A 24,637-nucleotide genomic window follows, 5' to 3' on the forward strand; every position below is an offset into this window, starting at 1 on the left:
ACTGGAGATTCTTCTGCAGGTCAAACAGACTCTGACCAACCAATTAATCTGACCAAAGTCAAAAATCTAGATAAGAATGAAAGAAATGCTGTAAGCAATATATGAAATCCCTAATTCCAAAACAATACTGCTGCCATATATACATTACTTAAAAATACTTTCTAATCAGCATTTTAAAGGCTATGTCAATTTTAAGCAAAATTAAAGTACTTCACTAACATGAGTCACATAACCAAAAAGGAAGTTCTACGGCGTAACAGGCAGTGTGACAAATCTGATAAGACTCCACAACAAATACTGATCATGCTCCACAACAACAGGAAACATAGATGGCTTTTTCCTTTTTGATGATCTTTCTAAGGGCTAAAATTTATCAACCAAAGAAGATACCCCTCAAGATATATTATTTATCATAAAATCTGAATAGATGAAAAGATCACTCCCCATCCTCCTGACAGAGAAATTGAAAACTATTCTGGCTGGAGGAGGTGCTTTTCTCCTATGTCCTAAGGAGTGAGCTCCTCGAAACCCCCAGGGCCCTGCATAATGTCATTTAAAAACCACTAACCTGACGTTAACCAAAAAACTTGCAAGGATGGGAACATAACTAACAGGCAGACAGGGAAACAGCCTTGGACATGAGTCAGAAAATGTAGCTACCAAATTTCAGAGCCTACCACTATTGAACCACAGTCTCCTCATCTGTAAAACATCCACACGTAGCATAATCAACTGGATTAAGCAGCAGCCACCTCTTCCCACCCCCCAAAAGACAGGGAAGTGTAAAGCTAAAGGAGAGGGGATAACTAAAATACAATGTATTAAATGGAGAAAAGGATAGTAAATGTTAATGCAGAGTGAAAACTGGCCTTTTGGGAAAGGTACCTATTAAATGGTGCAATGGAAAAGAGACGGTTAAATTTTTAAAAGAAAATCTTCCAAGAGAGTGAGGTGTAAAGGGAAAAATTGGGAACTGCAAAAGAAACCTACTTATCGGTCTACAGTCTCTGGGCCAGTCATTAAACTCATTCAAGTCTGTGGTCAGACTGAGCGAACTAACTCAAAGGTCCTTGTCCTTCCAGCTCTACTGTTACATGAAAACTACCAGGACAAAAAAAGTCAGAAATAACTTTTAAATTTATGTTGTGAGTAATAAAGTACACATGACAGGCAACATAAAAACTTCTGTTTTAATTAACTTTTTTTATATCACTGTGTTCTACATGACTCATTGTTTTTTACATTCCTACAATAAATGTCTTCAGTTTTATAATCAGAAAAGGATGTTATTAAAAACAAAATAATAAAAAGAAAAAAGAGGAAGAAAGCTTCATCAAGAATTAAAAAGTTTACTCTTATGTGGAAAATTTAAAACAACAAAATTTCCTCCCTTAACGAAAACAGAAGCTGAAGGTACTTTCCCAGTAATTAAGGTGAGCCCTAGATTATCAAAACATTCTGCATACTTATATGGTTGCATATGTACTTAGTGTGTACATCAACACCACCCTTAGACTAAAAACCAGATTTCAGGCAGTGTCTACATCTGCTTCCACTGAACCTAGAAAGCATCATCACGCACTGACAGGCAACCACCAATACAACCAGCAACAGTCATGGGACAGTTAGGTGTGCCAATGAATGAATGAGGCACTAAATTCTTAGCTAAGATGCAAATTGATGCTACTTCCCAAGATACTAACTACTGAGTATTCTAAGCACTGAGAGAACTTGTCTAGAAACACAAAGCACTTACCACCCACAAAGGATTTCTGTAGGTTTTTCTCCATTAAGGTTTCTAAATGTGATGGAAAAGAGTACATTGGGAAGAGCACTGCGTGGAGATCAGGCTACTGGATGGGTCAGAAAACCTGGATCCTGGGGTAAGCCCAGGGAATAAGCCAGCAGGCTGCTCCCTCAAGGGCAACTCCCTTAGCCCTAGGTAATCTGTTAGGTTAGGAACAACAGTATTTGCTCAGAGGATGCTTATGCAAAGAGAAACAGAAAAAAACTGGGGAGCACTGTGAAACCAGAATTCAGGAAACTACTATCTTCTCTGAAAAGTGATTTCAGGCAAAGCCAAGCAGGCAGACTACTGCGGTGGAGGTGCCCTTCAAGTACAACTCTGATGCTTACTCACCTCTTTCTGTAGATTAGAAAGCTGAGATGAGAGGCTCTCAATTCTCATACGACTTTCCATCAGTTCTTCTCTGGCACTATTGACAGTAGAAGTATTCATCTCCGATGACAGTCTGGCATTCTCAAGCTAAAAAAAGAAGCAACCCATAGTCAGTCTTACCTAGTGAATTAGAACAAACAAATGAGGAAGCATGATTCATCTCAAGGCACGTCATTTCAAACCTAAGCCCTGCCAGTAACTAGCTGATGAAACAGGAAAATCATCATGAAGTTTGCTGATGTGGTATGAATTACCTTAACATAGGAGCTTAACAATGCAGATATACCTGGTTCTTTACCCAAAATTTAGTGCTTCAATATTTCATCCATTATATCTCTGTCTCAGATAATACCCCCTAATCCACCAAATCTGATACAGAATATAAAGCAATAAGCAGAAAGTACTACTTTAGAGATTATTTCAAATCAAATAGAAACACTTCCTTTCAGAAGCAAAAAACAGCTCCTCTGGTAGAAATAATATCCCATTCCTTCAAACGCCCATAGCCTTCTGTTCCGTGTGTGTCCCACACACGTTTTTCCCATATGTCTCTTCCCTGGCTCCGGCTGAGGCCACAGTCTACGTGAGCGACTGAGCCTTACTCTGGCTCCTTCACTGCCCAGCACAATGCCAGCACTGAATAAGTGCTGAAAAACTAAATTCAGGGATTAAAAGATCTCTCCCTCTTACCAGCCAATTACTACTTCATAAAGTGGATTGAAAGAACATACACAATTTGAGGCCATGCAATAGAAATTATTTTCAACAACTCTATGATCCTAATTTTCTAAGTCTTCCACTAATAACTCTTTTTAATCAAATCATGTAACATTTAACACATTGGGGTAAAATCACTTACTATGAAAGCCTGTACTCAGTGATTTGATAAACTTTTGCATGGTCTCCAAATATAAGAGAGAATTTTCTATAGTCTTTTTTTAATGAATAATTAGTGGCAGAGGAAGAAATAGCAGAGACTGTCCACTTGGCCTTTGTTCAAAAAAGCCCAAAGTGGAGTGGTCACAACCTATGTACAATGATGACATGGAAATCAGAACCAGATGTAGTCCAACAAGATTCAACAACTTGTTATTGAAAGAAAAGTTATTTTCAGATGGCTGGAATTTAACTAATACAACCTGACATGAATGATCAATTTGACAAAGAGAAAAACCTTACCTTTGATAAAGTGGAATAACTCTACTTTCTTTGAATAATTTCTAGTAACATTTACTTTATATAAACTGCTTTCAAAAAAAAAATTTTTTTTAATCCATTTTCTACATTCATGGAGACTAAGGGAATTCATTTAAGAAAACTAGAACAAACCAAACATCAAGTCATGTTCTCAGGGAGACTGTAAAACAGAGGCTTTAAGTGTTAAAAGCTGTCACCGGCCATCTGCTTACTTTGGCATGGTAAGTCTGCTCCAGCTCTTCTTTGTACAGCTTGACTTGGGCATCGTGTTGCTCTCTCATCTCATGAAGGGCTTGAGCCAGCTTGTACTCATACTCAATCTGACGCCCAGAATCCACCTCTACCAAGCGAGTTTCATGCTTCCTTCTGGTCTCATTAATCTCCTGGGGCGGGGGGGAATGACATAAAACGAAGTTATTTACCATGGCTACCCTGGTAGAAGTCTGAGTAACATCAAGGCCATCTGAAGTTTTACACACCAACCTCACGTCTGTCCTAGGGCAGGCATGTGACTAGGTACATTTTTGCCTTCATTTTCAAGTGAGAAGATTTTTGAGATGGAAATAATGACAGAAATGATAACATCTCAAGTCCTAGGAATTTTATGTTTCTAAAGGCAAGGAATGGCTGGAACACCTACCAAAGTACCATGCAATGATGGATAACCAGGTATACTGATTAGCACATAATTATTTTTCTAAATTGTACTGATGATACTAAGGACAACTCTGAAAAAAATCTACACGAAAAGTTAGAAGCTTATCAGCAAAACTTCAACTAGAAGATTTAAGCATAATAAAACTTTTCTTAGACATACTAAGATACAATAGACAGAGCAAGCTAATTTACATGACTTATCCTAACAGCTGGTGGTGCTAAGGTATCAACAACTGATACAGAATCTTACTGACAATATTACTTTGCTATCTCAAGTATGTAAGACAATTCATTATTAAAGAACAGAAATAAAAGACATAATTCTTCAACTTCATGTTTTAAGGAACTATCCAAACTAGAATGGCTAGGAACACAGGTCCAAAAATAAAATTTCCATTCTAGCTTCTAGCTCTGAAAATACAATAGATCTGTCTTTAATGGCATTAATTAAAGAGGCCACAAGAGGGGGATATAAGAACCTGTTTCTGTATCATGTTACAGCATGCAGTTTTCCCATGCATTTCCTCATCTTTCTCTTAACCAGAGGAAAATGCCCTTGACAGAATCAGAAAACCAGGGTTCAAATTCCAGTTCTGCTCTTAATCTCCCAAGACTCATGTCTATTTAATGAAGCGAATGATACTTAAATAATGAAAATATGCAAATGAAAGGTTTAGTTCAACAAATATTGAGTACCTACTAATCATTTTGCCCTTTGTCTGCCTCCCTTCCTCTTCTTCCTGTTTGTCTCCTTCTTCTCTTACTCCTTAACTGTTCATAATAAGGAATTTACCTCTATATTTATTTAATAGAATTTTATTTTCCATGTTAAAAAAAGAAATGAGGAATATTTTAAATTCGTTCTCACAAAAGGCAAAACCCCAAAATTCAACGTTGCTACCCAAACATTCTAAAAATACTAAATTACTTTTTACCGATACCATTTTTCACTTAATATTTTATGTAGAACCAGTGACTTAGGACAAAGAGGAAAATACTCAACTCCTGGTTTAAAGATGCGCATGGCATCAAAACTAAGAAATGATAGATCACGAACAACTTTAACAAAAAGAAACAAAAATGTAAGTCAACTTAATGTAAAGATACTTCAATTTACAAGGTTGAGTCAAAAATTATCCACACTCTAGCTCTAGAATTTATTTTAATTAACTTTTAGAGAAGACAAATACATCAGTTTTCGACATAATCTCCTTGCTTTTCAATACACTTTGTCCATCTGTCAACAAGCTTTCGTATTCCCTCATTAAAAAATGTTTTGGGCTGAGCTGTAAGCCACAAATGCGCTGCTATCTTCACCTCTTCATCAGAAGTGAATCTTTGTCCTCACAGGCCTGCTTTCAGGGGACCAAACAGGTGGAAGTCCGATGGAGCAAGATCAGGACCACAGGCAGGAAGCTTTAACACCTCAAAACAAAGTTTCTGTAGTGTCAACAGCGTGGGCAGAAGTGTGCGGACGAGCACTGTCCTGCCAGATCACAGTGCCCTTGGATAGCAGTCCTCTGCGTGTAATCCGAAGTTCAGGCTTCAGCTTTTCAATAAGCATCCCTATCCATTCATACATACTTCTTTACGACAAAACACTTTCTCCATACTACACACGACGTCTTCAGCAAGTAACAGCACCAGGTACACCCACAGACTACAAAAAACGAATCACTGCACACGGCTCTTCTTTCGTGCAGATCACAAGTGAGACGATCCATGTTTACTCACACCACAGTTACAAATGAACTGATGTAACACGTTCACAGCTGCACAGCAGTGACTGGGGAGACAGTAGCCTTGAACGGAAAGTGCTGATAAGACTGTGCAGGTAACATAAGTTTTAATATAACCTGAGTACGGATAATTTTTGACTCACCCTCATATAAACAAAACTGCAGTTAATGATTATATGATAGCATGCACTATAGTTTACAAGAAGCTTTCACACATAATATTCCACTTTGATCCTCACCACTCCTTGAAGAAAAAAACTGTAGGCGTGGGTATTTCATTTTTAAATAAGAAACCGACTCAAGAACTGTCCAAACTCTGGCCGCTTACCCAGGGAGTGCACTTGGCCCCAATAGCTAGTTTAATGCTATACTGTAATAAAAACTGTCCGATTTCTATTATATTATTTTGTCTCCAATTTAAAAAAAATGACTTAACTTCAACAAATTTCTATTTTAAAATCACTGTTAGTCACCATTTTCAAAATTACATCACTTTTAAAAACATTAAGTATTTAACTGCATGTTCTCTCATCTGAGTAAGTTCCAACCCTCTTCCATTTTGAGAAAATATACATTCCCCTTTCTTCAACTGTATTACAGTATACTTCTTTTCTGACAAACAGCTGCTACCTTCACCCTCAAAGCTTCACCACAGAAGTCAAGGCTTATAAACGATGCTTTTAGACACACGCACAGCTGTAAATGCTGTGGGTGGCCAGCCCCCAATGGGTGCTGCCTCCTAGTATTCACCCTCTGTGTGATACCCCTTCCACAGTGTGTCACGGTTGTCTGTGTGACGGGGAGTGATGGTATGTCACCTTGCTGAGCCGATACCTCCGGCCAACAGCCTGTGAGTGAACTCCGAAGTGGTTCTTCCACCCAAGGCTGAAAGCCTGTCTGCAACCTCATGGGATACCCTGAAACAACCACCCAGTTAAGCTGCTCTCAGATCCCTGACCTTCAGAAACTGTGAGATAATAAAAGTCTATGGTTTTTAGTTACGAAATTTTGAAGTAATTTGTTAGGCAGAATATATAACTAATACACATGTTTAAAGAGGTTGATAGTAATTAAACAGCTATGGCCAAGCCTTTCTACGTTAGATGAAGTAAAAGCTTATAAGTTTACCACAGCACCCTGAGTTCTTTACATGCAGCCTTTTAAGCAACATTGACTTAAATAATTTGCCTACAAAATTCGTCCCATTTTTGACACGTATAGTTTACAACAAAGCCTTCTGGGATCCCTTCATTCCTTAAAAAAGTAAAATTACATATAATTACCTCCTCATACATGTTTTTACGAAACTCCAAGTCTTCAGTAAGGCTCTGACAGCGATTCTCCAAATCCACTTTAAGTAAAGTTTCATCTGCTAACTGTTTCTTCGCAGCACCTAAAGAGGCTTCCAACTAATATAAGGAAAAAGAATTTGTGAAAATTATATAGCAATTATTTAGTAATGAATTTAATAGATACCTACAGACTGGATCAAATCAAGTATTACAATTCCTATATATCTGTCAACATATGAGAGTCCCTCATGATAATCCTTCTCACAGAACTGTGGGTTCAATTGCTGGTCCCACCCACAGAGTATCACATCACAACACCTCTCAAATTTGGTAAATGGCAACAGGGAATGAACAGAAACCTATGACTTACATTTCAAAACTCAAACCAACGATTTTAGCTACCACTTTCATTTTTCCTGTGTGCAGAGCACCATTATGACACCTTCTCTCTTCTTACCTCGCATTTTGGTACAATAATGAAACAGGCTGTGAGAGCAAGAAACAGAACGAGCATAAGCACAACAGAAAGGACAAAGAGCAGCAACACGACCTGCATGACCCAGACACAACGCCTGAGAGGTGAGAGTGCTTTACACGCTGCCTAGCTCAAGACTATCCTTGCAGGTGAACCATCCCCCAAGATAGCTTAATACATTTTCTAAAATAAAAAGCATAAAATAAATTTTACAATCAATCAATCAATCAAGACAGATGGGGCAATTAACCTGCCAAATACTGCTCAAGAGCAGAGTTTACCTTACCTGGGCGTTCTGATCCTTCAGATCCTCCAAATCACTCTCTAAACTTTTTTTATCACCAAGTGCAGTAGCCAGAGCTGCATCTTTTGAATTCAGTGCTGCCTCATATTCTCGAAGCTTGATCTGGGCTCCATTAAGATCAGATTCTTTCTTAGCGTAACTGCAAGACATTTGAAAAAGTGCTGCAAGACATCAAATTATAGCCCTGACTTGAAGCCTTCTCCCTCCCTGCTTAAGGGGGAAACAAAAGAAGAGGCAATTTAAATAAAGGCTGCAATAACCTACTAAAATTAAGGTAGCAATTCAGGAGCACTCTATCTAGAGTTCTTGGTGGCTAATAACTTTCTCTTTCAGTGACTTCCCTTCCCTGATTAGGAACAACTTTAGGTCTAAAATGTCCATAGACCCAACATACCAGAATCCTGGTTGTCTCCGAGGGAGAACACAAGTTCTCCTTGTTCTATAAAGAGGCAACTACATGTTTCACCAAAACATTTTTGAAGAAATGAAAATTTATTATTTTTAAATACAACGAATATTATAAACCAAGACATACAGGAGACATAAATCTAAATAAATGATGAGATTAAATAAATGAAAATGAAAAGTTACTTCAAAAAATAATGTTATAACTTGATGATATATAGAAACTCCTTTGACATTACCTAAGAATTAACTGACCCCAAGCTTGCAAGTAGTTTCCATTTCTTACATAAGAGGTGGTTTTAAAATTTCCTTAATTGCAAATAAGAGCCTTCCTAGTATTTTGAAGAAAACAATTTTTTTTCCTGTTTATACTATTAACTTAAGGTTTACTTCTAAATATCACTTTTCATTAAATGAAATTCTATATTATAAAATTAAGGTTCCTTAGGATATATTTTGTCAAATAATAATATTTTAAAGATCAGTATTTTTTTAATCCAAATAATTCCATTATCATTAATTAGTCATATGGGAAAAGCCTTAATACATAAGTTCCCTAATTTGTTCTTAATTAAAACTGATATTACAGAAAAGTACCTCTACTACTGATGTTTGAGACTGGGCTTAACAGAGGAATTTTTAGTTAACAGGAATTTTTTAAAATACTGTAATATTACAATAAAATGAAGAAAAAAACTATCCAAAGGATAAGCAAAGGTAGTTTAAAGAGAAGATTTAATAGCACTCATTTCTTACTCATTTTGGTATTATAAAACAACTGTATACACACAAATCTCAGCAGTCATATCACAATAATTTTTTTCTTAAATCCTGTATTTTTAAAAACCACAAGATGGCAGCCTTTCCCTGAAGACTCTGTTTACTAGGAAAGCGGAAAACAATTAACTGTTGGAAAAAAAAATCCATACTGCTATTAATTTGTAACAAAAATGCCTACTTCGTGCAAGTGCTGGATCCAAAAGCTAGGAACACCACAGAAAAGAATCAACGCTTATGGAGGAACTATTACTTTACCTCAATATATAAAAGACCAGAGCTGGCAGGGAAAAATATCATAATAATTCTGTTTTAAAACAAAATCATATCATATGGAGAATTACACAATATTAACAAAAGCTACTTACTCAAAATTATTAATACTTAACAGTTATAAAAATTCCACTGTATCACTGTCTAATATTTAAGTCTCAGATCATAATGTAGTGCTTCTCAATGTGGCACCTCAAGGCTGGAGAGTGAACCTGTGCTTCCCGGAAACCAAAATGGCCCACCAAGAAGGATTCTGAATTAAAAAAAATTCAAACTAATTTGACAAGCTACTGCATGTTCTATGTGTTTGATTTCATTGATTTAATAGATAGTAATACATGCCATGATTCCAAATTCAGAATGTTGTAGCACAAGGGAAATTACTGCACAATGGTCTTGTGGAGTGTAAGAAATTTGAGAAGCCAAAAATTAGGACAATGCACCTAAATGGCTAGAATATGGCGATTTCTTCAACAAAAATCATCTGCTAAGATGCCACAAATCAGTGAGTTTTATATGCCAAATAAGCACAACAACAAAGACAAACGTAACTCATTACTTACTACTTTCTGAATTACTCTGGAGGACCTCTGACTGCCAGCAACACCACTATACTTCACTGCTTTAATCATCTTGGTTTTTCAACCTACCATCTCTTTGAACTTGACTTGTTTTAGGGTCAGCATTTCAACCCTGGCTCCTGCACTGAACTATTTGGCCCTGGAACTCAGTGTCTGCCCGCTTGGGACTCTGCACTACCCTTTCTGCTTGGATGACTCAAGTCTCCCGCTCCTTCAGTATCTTGCATTTGTCTAAGAGTACCCCATTCCAGACTACTCCCACCAATAAGGAAGTGAAGATTAGAAAATGCAACCAGAACTGCCCTGGTGGTCCAATGGGTAAGACTCTGCGCTCCCAATGCAAGGGGGCCTATGTTAGCTCCCTGGTTGGGGAACTAGATCTCACATGCATACTGCAACTAAGAGTTTGCATGCCGCAACTAAAAAGATCCCACGTGCCACAACTAAGATACGGCACAGACGAAATAAATAAATAAATATTAAAAAATAAAAATAAAAAGAGGAAGAAAGAAAACGCAAGCAATTACAGAATTGCTGGAAAATGAATGCTCAACTGAGCTCCTAGGGGAAATGCATCATTGTTAGGTAGTAGTTGTAGAGCACATTTTAAATAAAGTCATACCACATATATACAACACAGAAAATCACTGAAGACCTTGTAAGTATGTAATAACTACTTGAAAGTTAATTAGGAATCATATTATAATTGTAACACTTAAAAAATTAGGTTGACATCACAAAATCTGGAAACAACAAATGTTGGAGAGGGTATGGAGAAAAGGGAACTCTCCTGCACTGTTGTGGGAATGTAAGTTGGTATAGCCACTATGGAAAACAATTTGGAGGTTCCTTAAAAAACTACAAATAGAACTACCATATGATCCAGTCATCCCACTCCTGGGCATATACCCAAAGAAAACCATAATCCCAAAAGAAACTTGTACCATAATGTTTATTGCAGCACTATTTACAATAGCCAGGACATGGAAGCAACCTAAATGCCCATCAACAAATGAATGGATACAGAAGATGTGGCATATATATACAATGGAATATTCCTCAGCTATAAAAAGGGATGAGATGGAGCTATATGTAATGAGGTGGATAGAACTACAATCTGTCATACAGAGTGAAGTAAGAAAGAGAAAGACAAATATTGTATGCTAACTCACATATACGGAATCTAAAAATGGTACTGATGAACTCAGTGATAAGAACAAGGACGCAGATACAGAGAATGGACTGGAGAACTCGAGGTATGGAAGGGGGCGGGGGGTGAAGGGGAAACTGAGACGAAGCGAGAGAGTAGCACAGACATATACATACTACCAACTGTAAAATAGATAGTCAGTGGGAAGTTGTTGTATAACAAAGGGAGTCCAACTCGAGGATGGAAGATGCCTTAGAGGACTGGGGCGGGGAGGGTGGGGGGACTCGAGGCGGGGAGTCAAGGAAGGGAGGGAATACGGGGATATGTGTATAAAAACAGATGATTGAACTTGGTGTACCCCCCCAAAAAATTTAAAAAAATAAAAAAAAAAATTAGGTTGACCACTCAAACAGGAAACAAAGAAATAGTGTGAAACAAATTAAGAAGCAGAACTAAAGGGACAAACACATATTTAGAACATAATCTGAAACTCATTATGGAACAGTTTTAATTAGTTAGGCACTGGCAAATTACTGCTTTTCTGTTAACATTTCACTGGTCACGTTATACCATATAAATCAGTATATATCACAAATGCTCAGCTGAATGAATTCTCTAGTTTGACTAGAAACATAACCACAAAAGTCCCTGAACTCAGCTTCTCTAAATCACCTATTATGTACCCATGAACAGAGTCCATGTTTTCAGTATGGGATCTATATATATGCTTGGGTTTGACTTCCTTCTTTTACAAGTGCCATTAATTTCCACTTTTTTCTCAAGTACTTTTATCCTTGTTCATTGACTCTCATACACAGGAATATAAGTACAAAGCGTTACATTAAGCAATTCAAAATAACAGACCTAAATTATACGACAGTCTCTTAGAGACCATATAATTACATACCTAGGAAAAGGATACAAAATTAGTTTCTGGATATTAAATAGCATTCCCATGAAACTTACCAAAGATTATTTTACTGCATATATGCAAGAATAGACAAGAGCAAGAATTTGTGTTCACTAAATGCTTGCTAAATGAATAAAATCTGTTGGAGATGTGTATTCTTATGGAGAAATTCATCCAAAGTATAATATTGATAGACTTAAGAATACAGACTTTTAAAAGCTACACATCTGAAAAAAAATCAAACCAGAAACATTCATGTTTCTAAAGATAAAAAATAGAAATACAAGTATCTGGTGTCCAGCTACCTTTCTTAACTCAGCATTCACTTTAGGATCATTCTTATTCAGAAAAATAAATTACAGGGGATGAAAGGGAAAAGCCATTTAGTTTTTTACCTGTAATCAGGTAACAGGAAAAATAGGAAACATTCTTTTTTTTTTCTTTCTTTTTTTTTTTTTAGTGGGATCTTCCTGGAGCAGGGATCAAACTCGTGTCCCCTGAATTGGCAGGCGGATTCTCAACCACTGCGCCACCTAGGAAGCTCCCTTTTTTTCTTTTTTTTTCAGGAAACATTCTTTACAAAATTATTTCTAATCATACCCACAAAACAAAAAATTTTAATTCCCTCAAAACAGACCCACTCTACATGGAGAGCCAGGCCAATTAGGCCGAGCTGTTTGAGCTGGGTGTTAATACACAGTAAGGTTCTTCTCAACAGCTGTCTGGTAGCAGCTGAATACCACTCAACACTAGTGCAGTTATTCAAGTGACTATCAAATAATTCTGTTTCTAAGGCTCTCTTCAACCTAGAGTTCAGAATTAACATGCCCTTTTTATCACCTAGCCATGGTCCAGACTTTCAGAGGGAAAATAACTTTATTTTAGGCTTAAGGTAAAGGTTATTAATATGCCCAAACAAAAACCTTCTGTCCTGAAACTAAGTAATCTAACTCAAAATAACAGACTCAAGCTGCATATTAAATGTGTTTGCCCCAACATTCATTCATCACCTTCAATACTGTCCTCAAAGTATCTTCCCTTCCAAAGTGAGAAGGGATGTGATCCACAATATTTCTACTGAGGAAGATTAATGAACTTCTCTACAATTAAGATAAATATAATTTAATACACCACAATCTCCAGAAAGTCGTGTGATCACAATTCCATTAAAAAGGGTCTCCTCTGACACAAGCAAAAAGACTAAGATGCTTCTGCACAAACTCAAAAGCTGCAATGAATAATTTCTGGTGGTAATAAAATTCCACTACTCATTCAATAAACTGAGCAGTCAACACATTGGCAACAACCCAATCAAAATCAGGCAAACTCTAATCGCAATCAGATTAAAATTAGGAAAAATATCAAATAAGACCAACAGTGGACCACAGAACCATTTCTCTGAACAAAAGAAATCCACTGACGTAAACAGACACAAGAGTGGGGAGTGGACATGTACAGTTTAAGTCCTAACAAAAAATGACTTATTGGGGAAAAAAACAATCACAACTTTGTTATATATGCCAGGCCACTGGTCTGGGTGTGTGGAAACCAGCAACAAAAAAAATATACCAAGTCCTTGATCTTAAGGAAGGTATATTATACTGGGAAGAGGCACAGAATAAACAAATACCTAGATGGCAGGGATAATCAGTACTTTGAAGAAAAATAAATCAGAATAAAGAGTTGGAGAGAGAAGGGGAGGGTGATCATTTTATATAGTGTGGTCAGAAAGAGACTGATTTATGCCAATAGCCATTTTTCACATCAGAAAATCACTTTTCAAACCCAGATTTTATCCAGCACTACAATTACTAGTATCATTAGTTATTTCACTGGTCCTCTATGGGTTATGTGCAACTCAATCTTATAGAAAAATAGTCTCCTACAAAAATGGTTATTACTAAGTCAATAATTATGTTGGAGGAGCCTAGAGTGCTAGGAAATGTGCTGATACAAGAAGAAGCAAAACCAGACACTATCTCTGTCCACAGAGAGATTCTACTCTAACAAGGGAATCAATCACACAAAATTGTCTTAACAAATCAAACTTGTCAGCAATTTTCTTGTCTAAGTAAGAGAAAAAAGTACACAATGCTGCAAGAGTACATGATGTAACTTCTGGGTAAAAATGGCACATGAAACATGACTCCACTATTACCCCTTCTGGAAACACAACTAAACAAATGAGGAACAAATTTGCAATGAAAAAAAAACTGACAAGGGACTTCCCTGGTGATCCAGTGGTTAAGAATCCGAGTTCCAACGCAGGGGTCATGGATTCGATCCCTGGTGGGGGAACTAAGATCCTACATGCCACAGGACAACTAAGCCCACATACTGCAACTACTGAGGCCACATGCCACAACTAGAGAGAAGCCCGTGCTCCACAATGAAGAACCTGTGTGCCGTAACAAAACATCCTGCATGCCACAACAAAGATTCCGTATGCCACAACTAAGACCCGATGCAGCCAAGTAAATAAATTAATTTAAAAAAAGAAGTATAAGACACAAGCTTTAAAAAAGAAAGATGAAAGAAAGAAAAAGAAAGAAAGAAAGAAAGAAAGAAAGAAAGAAAGAAAGAAAGAAAGAAAGAAAGAAAGAAAGAAAGAAACCAAAGGAAAAGCCCAAAGCCAGACACAGGGCTATGTGAGAAGTGACCTAATTTATACTGCAGATACTGCTGATAGCAAGAGATACCCTGGTACTCTGAAGTAGGACTAGATGAAAATGTATTTAAGAATCAAAGCAGATCCCACTCCTTGCTCCTGGACCAACGGACCCTCATTCACCAGGATAAAAGAGGAATGGTTTACTCTCTAAGTAGTAAAACAGAATCTCAGAACTGGCATCACCTGGTACAGCCAAAGCAAGCACTATCATACTGAAAAGGCAGAATTCCAGTGGACTACAGATGCTGATGTTGCCTCTCAATCTCCCTCAGCTTAAAGTACACTGTACAGCCAAAGCCCAAGAGAAAAAACTTGAAGACACTGATACCGAGTGTTTCCAATGAAATAATTTCACTGTTAAACAATGAAGCTTAGTCAAGAAGCCCTACTCATGCATAGAGCTTCCCATTAGATTTTTAGAGCCCTACTTCTGAACACAGAGGACATACAATAGTCATTAGACCTCTAAAAAAAACTCTCACTGTAAACTGACTCACCCAATGTCCATTCCACCCTAATTGTGCTTTCTTAAACTAGAAAACTAAAAACTCAATTTGCCAGAATCTCTTGCAGCTAGGCTTCTGGATGCAAATTAGGTATTCTAATACATCAATAAGCCATATGAAAGAAGGAAGTATCATGGGGCCACCCTCCTGGTCTTTGTGGCAGTTTTTCTACTAACAAGCAGTGTCATTAAAACCTGAAGTTTTTTTGTGCTATGTTAATACCATACACATGACCGTAGAGAACTTTGAAATCAGGAACTGAGTCCTCCAATTTTGAGATTGTTTTGGCTATTCTGGATACCATGCAATTTCATTTAATTTTAGGCTCAGCTTTTCCATTTCTACAAACGAGGCAGCTGTGATTCTGATAGAGATTGCACCAAATCTGGGGGTCAGTTTGGGGAGAATTGCCATCCTAACAATAAGGTGTTGGAGATGGCTGAGGGCTCAAGAAGTCTTTGGGCAGCCTGTCTGCTGATGGGTGGGGCTATGTTCCTGCCTGGATGGTTGCTTGACTTGAGGTGTTCCAGCACCGGAGCTTATAGACTGCTAGGTGGGGCAAGGTCTTGGCGCTGGTTGCCCAGGCAACGTGTTCACCTCCAGGAGAGTTCATGTGGATGGATACTCCCCAAAATGTCCGCCACCAGCTTTTATAACCCCAGACTGAACCACAGCCAACTTCCACCTCCCCAGGAGACCGTCTAAGACCAGCAGCCCCAGATACAAGATGTCCAGTCCCCTGAAGCAGGTGCTGGTGTCATGAGGCAGTTGTTCTTACAGCAACAGCAGTGGCAGCTTCCTGGTCCAGAAGTATAGCTAGCTATACACTGTTTTTCCAATTCAGTGGTTCTAGTGGTGACCTCAGACATAAAAGCTCCCAAAGAAGATCAGTTCCACAGTGTTCAAGGTACTGTTCCTGCTTTTCTGGCCCTTCTAATAGTTTCTTATAAGCATCTACATTCCATATTGTTTTCCTTTCTGATTAAAATATCTCTTGGTTTCCCGACAGATACAAAGACCTAAACAATTAGAAAAAGAAATTAACTTGGAGCAAATAGGAACTATGAAGGAAAACAGAGACTTCTTAAAAGATAAGAGAAACTCCCATATCCATGAAACTGAAACAAGATCAGTATGCTACAAAGAAACATCGAGAATAAAATGAAGCTAATGGAAATTTAAAATATGATAGAAAAATTGGAATAAAATTGAGAAAATCTAGCAGTGAAAAAAAATTCTTTTAATATTTAAAAAAAAACCCTAAAGGATCAATTTAAGAGATCCAACATTTGAATAACAGGAGTCCCCGAAAGTAATAAAAGGAGAAAATCATCAATAAAATAATTTAAGAAAGTTCCCAAGAACTGAAGGACATGAATTTCCAGACTGAAAAATTCTCACCAAATGACCAGCACAATGGATGAAAAAAGATCCACACCAAGGAACATCGTTGTGAAACTTAAGAACTAGACCAAAGATCCTACAAGCTTTTTAACTTTTCACTCATTAGTACTTCTTAGCAACAACAACAGCTAGAAAACTATAGCACATGCCTTCAAAATCCTGAGAAAATATTCTTTACAACTTAGAATTCTATGCCAAAACTATCAATGCTTATGAAATGCAACCAGACTAGAAAAGAGCACAGACTCCAAATGATACTTCTTTAATAAGATAAAACTAATAGAAAGCCTCCTGATTTTGAATGACTTGATGTTTTAACAACTGGTATCATCTTTCTTTATAGTTAGCCAAAAGTAAGTGGGAAAAATACTCTTTTCACAGGCAATCAAAAGGTGGTTTAGGGAAGGAAAACTCAGTACCCTGTTGAGTTCTGCTGGGGATTATGTTCATAGAATATAGGCATTTTTGCTATAACACAATATATGTGTTCCTGAAAACTCCTGCATTCTGCACATATTAAAAACACAGAATGTGAAAATAAGGTTGGAACAAACTACTCAAAATCTATGCAGACTTGTAACCAGTGCACCACTGGCAACAGAATGAGTACCCCATGAGATGACTTGGACAATGCAAGCGGTCAGTTTAGTGTGGCTAGAGCTACCTCAAGAGATGCTCAGAGATGCACAACAATATCAGAGTGGCCATGCTGGCGTGCAGGAACTGAAACATTAGAGATAGAAACGGACTCTGAATACAACTCCAGTTACCAGAACAAAGATGGTGCACACCTCTCTGGGGGAGGGAATCCTGGGTGAAGGCACTCCTTTAACTTTCTTAAAATAGAGTTGAAATCAGAGCTTCCTTTCCCTCTGAACTCTACTCTTGATATTCTGACTCTACTTTACTAGGAAAAGTCATATATGAATCAATACAACCTCTAATTACAATATCACTTCTCTACTTACCAATCACATATGAACAAATTGGTGCTACAGAAGCATTTGCAGCAGAATACAGTGAACTAATACTTTATATAACAAAACCGATCTAAACTAATCTCAACTAAAATGTAATGTGTGACTACTGGGAGGATAAGAGGAAGAAAAACTTGTGTTATGAAGAACAAAATGAAAAACTCAATTCCTCACCTTCCATAGCACAAAGTCAATAATGCCATTTATATACCAAGATAAATCAATACCAAAGGAGCAGTAAAAATAGTTGAAGGTAATTTTTTCATAAAAAGTCTCGGAGATCTCTGAGTCCTTAAATTCTGTACACACATACACGTTGCTGGATACTCATGTTTTTTTGTTTTTTTGGGTTTTTGTTTTTCCAGAGCTCATATGAGAAAAATCAGATAGGGAAGATTTCCCTAAGAAATGAATTGAACAGAGATCTGAGGTTTAAGGAGGAGTTAACCCAATGATAAGAGAAGTCCAGACAAAGGAAAGCAAATATGCAAAGGCCCCATTAAGAGAGAGCATGGATTGAATAAAAAATTTCATAGTTGGAGAGGAGAGAGCAAGACCAAGTATGGTGTGAGTTGAAGCCAGAGAGTCATTCAGTTCATGAAGGGAAGAACTTGTAGGTAGGATGACCATTATGTCCCCGTTTGTCTAGGGCAATTTCCATTGATGCCAGTTGTCCCAACATAATTATCAACAGCTCCCTCTTTCACACAAAGAAAAAAAGTACCCCTGTTTGAATGCTAAATTATATGGTCACCCTACTATTAGGTAATACTGAGGATTTTACCCTTCATCCTAGAAGCTACTATCCTGGAAGGTACTTAACGTGTTTTAAGCAAAGGCAGTGAAGCAATCACATTTTTTTAGTGCAGAATCTGAAGAGGGATAAGTGTTCCGGTACCCTAGCCAATGTTTTGTTGTATAAACATCAAGTAAGAATCTACCTTAAATCGACCTTTAAGAATGTTTTCTTCCTTTCATGTCAAACACTCTTTGTGACCTAAACTCATGACCTTTTTTCCCACTTCTTCCTTAATTATGGTCAGTGGCTTTGACCCTACTGCCCTTCTCTAGCATTAGATGCTCCTCACAGTCAACAATAAGTTCCCAAGAACCAAAGTCAATGGAGACTTTTTAGGCCTTATCAAACCAAAACTGTAATAGCATTCCTTCATAAATCTTGTTTCATGACTCAATTCTCGTCCTACCTCTCTGGCTATTACTTATCATCTTCATTGTGGGTTTTCCATCCTTTACTTAGTCTTGCATGTAGATGTTTTCCATGTCTCTGACTTTGCCCCTCTTCTTTTTTCTCTCTCTACCCCCAAATATCACCATGCCCCAAAACTATCTCAATCAAGTCTTTCCTCAGAGCTCCAGAGTACTCCAAACTGCCAGCTGACATCTCTACCTAGAAATCCAGCAAACATCACTAGCTCACTAACAGCACTAACTCACCAATAACTCTGAGTAGGGTCCTCCAAATCTGTTCCTTCCCTACCAATCTCTGTTAAAAGCAGCACTATCTCCCCAGGTGCCCATGCATGGAAGCAGTCGCCCTAGACTCCATTCTCCCTAATCTCCCACACTCAGTATCTCTTAACTCCACCTTCTGCCCTTTCCCATTTCCCACCTCAGCACAGGAGCCACCTCATTACTCCTCACGGGTCCTTACGAGAGTTTTTACCTCTACTCTATTTTTCCTCCACACAAAAGCCAGACTGATCATGTCATTCTTCTGTCTGAAATTCTTGAGGCTCCTCGTTACCTAAAATCCAACCATCCCTCACCAAGTATTTATATACATATATACAACTCTAGTTAGATGAACTATTTGCCTTTCAGGACCACATCTCTCCTAACCTTTTCCATTTGGAAGCCAACCCTACTTATCTTTCAACACTCAGCTCAGGTTTCACGGCCTCCCCAATTTCTCCGGGATGTCTCTCAAAACTTTACAAAGCTCCTACTCTGCCTTGGGTGGTAGGTGGCCCCTTTCTCCACAGCAACATGTGGATACTGCTATCACAGCACTTATTACATTGTATTAGCATGTCGCAGTTACAGTATCAGAATACTGTAGTGTTTTCTTTTTTTAATGTCTTCCTCACTACACTGTAAGCAACTTGTTGACAGGGACTAAGTGTCCCATCTCCCTATTACCAGCATCTGTTTCAAGGCCCGGCATGTAGTACTGTAATAGGGAAGAACACATCTGACTCTGTAGTGGATGTTTCTTTTACTTTAAACTTTGTATTCTGTTGCTTTTGCTGTAAGTTAATCATTAAAGGGAGGTAATGGCCCAACTCTAGGAATCTGCTTCCTAATCAAGCTAAAATACCTATCTTTAGTTCACCAGGAGTAGCCTAACCAGGCCCACCTGTGAATAGGACACCAGGGGAAGAAGAAATTAACACATCCCTCTGGAGTCCGGCCTGAACCAGGAAATACTAACAATGTATCACCTTTGTTACTTTTCCCTCTCACCTCCCCCTCTCCCTTTTAAAAGAAATTAGCATCCAAACTCAAGCAAGATGGTTCTTTGGGACACTAGTCCACTATCTTCTTGGTGTGGTGGCCTTCCAAATAAAGTGACTATTCCTTGCCCCAACAATCTGTTTCTTGATTTCCTGGCCTGTTGTGAGGAGAGCAGGACAAGCTTGGATTTGGTAACAGTACCTGTTCCACAAATGTGTGCTGAATGAAAAATGAAAAGAATATTTCTGCCATGAGTATTAAAGACTTATTTAGAGATTTTAGTTTAAAGTTATTATCAAGGCATCAAGTAAAGTAGGCAAGCTTTTCAACAAGGAAGAAAAGACAAAAGAGGTTTATTTCAGTCATTCATTTTCACCCTTTCCTTATTAGTAAATGAAGCCCTCAGTATTTCAAACAGCTGCCTCAGTTACAGCACCCTCCTGACAAATCCAAAAGTATCTCAACTATCACTCTGAAAAACTCACATCTAGTACCATTTCCAAATGTAGCACCCAAATAAACCTGAACGTCAATTGTCTTATGTAAGACTTTAAGCCCAAAGACAGATGACAGTGCTCCATGAGACTGCTTCAGGTCGGTATTAAGTGGCGTGATTCATGTAAAACTCTGTAACAATGCTACAGGGCAGGGCTAGGGTCTATTCTAGTTACGCCATTTATCTGCTAGGTTATCCCAGGCAAAATACTTAACCTCTCTGAGCCTGAAGTTTCCTCACCCAACAAACAAGGTTATCCTAACACTTACAAGACAGTGGCTGTAAAGTATCCAGCATACTACCTGGCAAACACAATAAGTACAAAATAAATGTTAGCTATTTCTGTCCTGCACCTTGCACAAGTATTCTAATCTCCCTAGGTCTCAATTTCTGAACCCACAAAAAGTGGGCTGGATAGATCAGATGGTCCAAGTCCCCTCCTAGCTGTAGAAGTTCTATAATCCTATCTATGATTAATAAATGCAAATGCAATAAAGGCAAAAAACTAAGTTTAAAAAGGATCAAGTAAACATAATAGCTGGGGAAAGTCTCGCTGATCATCTAGACCTACAGCAAAGATATCAGCAGAAACCCAAGATTATGACCCAAATATGGATCTTTTTATTCCTTTATATTTGCAACATAAGCATAACAATAAAAATGATCAAGAACTAAAAAGAATCTCCAGAAATTAAAAATAAACTCCCCCAAACAGGAAATGGACACCCATATGCTGTTAGTGGCATCAAAAATTGGCAAAGTTGTAATTACTTTACACAATGGTTAACATTTAACCAGTAAATTAGTTAACATTTAACCATTTTTATCAGTAAGTTAACTAGGAGAAAAAATTTAATATTGTCAGCAAGAGGAAGGGGATAACCAAGGCCCTTTATGGCCTCTGAAAAATTAGGTAGATAGTCACTGCAAAGCCTACATCTTTGGTCACAGTGAACTAATCCTAGCCATTAAAGGTTGCTGATGTATCTTTAAGAAGATGATACAGCACATCTACTGACATGTAAAGACGTTCAGAAAGCAGTGTAGCATGAAAGAAGGTTAACATCAGTATTTATTATGAGCCCATTTTCCACTAATAATATAAATATAAAAAGAAAAACTTCAGAGCTCTTATTTATGGAACTAATGGTGACATTCTCTTCTTGGTGTTCATCTGTATTTTCTAATTTTCCATAATGAATATGTAACTTTTGTGTAACAAAAAATTAGTTTTTTAAAATTTCCCAAATATAACAGGCCAAAACACAATCCCTTTTATCAGAGAGAGATACCGGAAAAAAAGTTAAAAGAAGTTTCCGATTAGGAAACTTCTCTGGATCCCAGAAATAACTGGGAACTTCAATTAGACAGGGTCCCCATCACCCAACTGACACAAGGCTCATCCTCACTGTTTGTGCATGAAATAGAACTACAGTGATGATATAAAAGTCTAAATATCTCAGAAATACCTGAGGTGATGTCATCTGGACAAATGAAAAGAACAAGCATAACGGAGTATATGGAGGAAAAAAAAACAGCAGCATATTTTTACAGTGCTTTATCTTTCATTCTGTGTGTTTACTTCCTTGAGTCTGGGTACACCAAAAGATTACCTAGTCTAACATCCTAGTTTAAATAAAGAAGTCCAAAAGATATCATGCTCTACCAAATATCTTTTGAAAGCATGGGAAGGAAGCGTCATGACAGTTCTATTACTTAGGACATGTCTCCTAGACTTTAACACCAATTCTAGGGGTCCATCCTTCCCATTCTTCCCTTGAAAATTAAAGTAATATTTACCATGAAGTTTTATACCTCTCATATTAAGGCCAGGGTGTTACTAGCAGCTTGCTTCTACCAGGGCAACATCAGGACATAAATAAAGATCAAGTAATACATGGGATCAAGATTTTTGTTTTTCAATTAATTATCCTACATACAAAGAAAAGTCCCTAGAGCAGATTAGCATTTATTATTTTAGGTTTGAAAACTGAAAAATATGAATGTTAAAACAACCCTACAGATGCTGGTTAGCCAATGCACCTAAATTTCATTCTATGTGACCAAAACACGTAGCAAGTCACAGAATAAGTATATACAATAAGTCCAAATATACAGTAAATCTCCACCACCTCCTTCTCCCCAAAGAAAGAGGAAAAAAAAAATTATTTAATTTACTTTTCATTTCCATATGCTTCCTCATTTCTTCAAATAGCCAATTCTGACAAAAATCCATCCATTATTATGAGACAAGTAAATGACAGGCTAGAAAATGATAGGCTAGAAAAGGGTCTGGGTTTCTTAATTCTTCCTGAGATTCAGAATACTACTAGTTATGCCTTATCCCAATTATACAGATAAGGAATGAAGGCTCAAAGAATTAAAGCATTAATACCTGCCCCAAGTCATAAAACGTAGGAAGGTGCAACTTCATGTAGTGCTCTTGCTTAATACTACCACATCTCAGGCTACTGTGATTGACAAGTGTCCCAATTACACTTGTTAGCAGCACATCAACATCTGCACACATTTTTTTAACGAAAACACACAAATTCAGATTTCCCAACAAAAGTTTCCTTACAAACGTACTGACAGAGCAAAATCAGAGGAATGTCATTTTCCCAAGGGAATATACTATGTAGGCTTGATCCCATCAACCTCAAACCTATTCTACTCAAAACTTGCTTGGGGATAGAGATAGGAAGCCTACAAATCTTCAGGTGCATATATACCGTGAAAAAGAAACAACCAACATTATACTTTATTCTGCCTGGAAGAAAAATAACTTTTCATAAAATTATATTTAAAAAGAAGCACCATCTGTTTTGAAAAGATGTGAAATTCTGCTTTAAATAACAAAATTTTTGTCCAGTATCTCAAAGATTAATTTGAAAACACTGGCTCTGAGGCCTAATACCTATGATACACTAAACTATGTTTCTTGAGACATCCTTTAAAAAAAAATTTTTTTTTTTAATGAAGGGACAGTAAATTGACTCGTTCAGCATCTCAAACAATCTTATAGCATCCATTATATTATATACCAGTGAGCCCCCTTTTCCAGTTTCCTAATTAATTCATAATTCTCAAAAAAGAGAAAATCACTTTAAAGTTAATTTTGCATCCTTTCAAACCTGAATATCTACCGTGAACCAATCAATCAATCAAATTTATTTGTGTTTGTGGAATAAAGCACAACTTCTAGAATCTGATAAGTAAGGCAAAGTTACTAAGAAGCAGTCAAAATACAAACCATTACTCACTTATATACAATTCAAGAGCTCTGAAACCTAAATTTTCATTTATTCATTTGGTGACAAAACTTGACCTGAATGGAAGCGAGGCTATTTTTAGTTGTCTTTCTCCACTTACTGTGACTATTAATATCTTTCCCTGCCGAAATATCTGTTTCACATAGAGTGCTACCCCAGACCCCACTGGGGGTGTCACACACAGTATATGCATATTACCTTCTTAAAGTTGGAATTGTTTTTAATTCCAAAAACTTGTGGCCATAAGGGTTTTACATAAAAGACTATGGACCTGTACCACTGAAGGGAAAAAAAAAAAAGTATGCTTCCACAAAATTAGTTATTGAACAATTGTTCAACACAATTTTCTCTTATATTTAGTTTTCCTGCAGAATTAGTTAATACTGAAATTCTCAATTAAGTCAATTTTTCTTTACTTTTTTATTTAAAGTGTTGACTGATGGTATTCATCATCATTCTTGGAAAGTGTTCCCCAAAAAAGCTTCCAATGAAATATAATTAGACTTGGAATGAATCCAAGTAGCTGTATCTCGGACCTGAGATCAGTTTCCCTGTGAGAGACCACCTGAACAGAAGCTGTCCTCAAATTCTTTCTAGCAGGACAACTGGCTCCAAGAATTCTTCTGTCTTGGAGGTATGTTGTACGCTAAAGAACCAAAAAGGGACTAAGTAATTTTGAAATCTATAATTCTCTCAAGATTTGCTTTCTTATTTTAAATGCACCCAAATGATAGACAAATTACAAAGATTCTAACTCCAAATAAGTTAGAGAAAATTATTCTTAAACAAAAGAGCTCAATGGACCCAAACAGACAATAAAACATTTCTTCCTTTTCATCTTACAAATAATAGTCCAATTATTGCCCTAAATTAAATTATTTCCAAGATTTCCAAGAA

At 37.3% G+C, this 24,637-nt stretch overlaps 1 protein-coding gene across 3 annotated transcripts in view; it reads right to left on the minus strand.

The window, feature by feature from the left end:
• Nucleotides 1–24,637, minus strand: part of LMNB1 (lamin B1) — a 50,304-nt gene that overhangs the window by 20,116 nt on the left and 5,551 nt on the right. The window contains exons 1-5 of one of the 3 annotated variants that reach the window (XM_057736273.1): nucleotides 9,862–10,302; nucleotides 7,826–7,982; nucleotides 7,056–7,181; nucleotides 3,589–3,759; nucleotides 2,141–2,266 (exon numbers count right to left, since the gene is read on the minus strand). In XM_057736273.1, coding sequence (XP_057592256.1) covers nucleotides 2,141–2,266; nucleotides 3,589–3,759; nucleotides 7,056–7,067 — 309 coding nt within the window. In that variant the 5' untranslated portion in view covers nucleotides 7,068–7,181; nucleotides 7,826–7,982; nucleotides 9,862–10,302. Of the gene's footprint in view, nucleotides 1–2,140; nucleotides 2,267–3,588; nucleotides 3,760–7,055; nucleotides 7,182–7,434; nucleotides 7,545–7,825; nucleotides 7,983–9,861; nucleotides 10,303–24,637 lie in introns of those variants that run through there. The other 2 variants (XM_057736264.1, XM_057736282.1) reach the window with 2 other exon arrangements.

Source organism: Hippopotamus amphibius, chromosome 1, assembly GCF_030028045.1.
Source record: "Hippopotamus amphibius kiboko isolate mHipAmp2 chromosome 1, mHipAmp2.hap2, whole genome shotgun sequence".
Lineage (NCBI taxonomy): Eukaryota > Metazoa > Chordata > Mammalia > Artiodactyla > Hippopotamidae > Hippopotamus > Hippopotamus amphibius.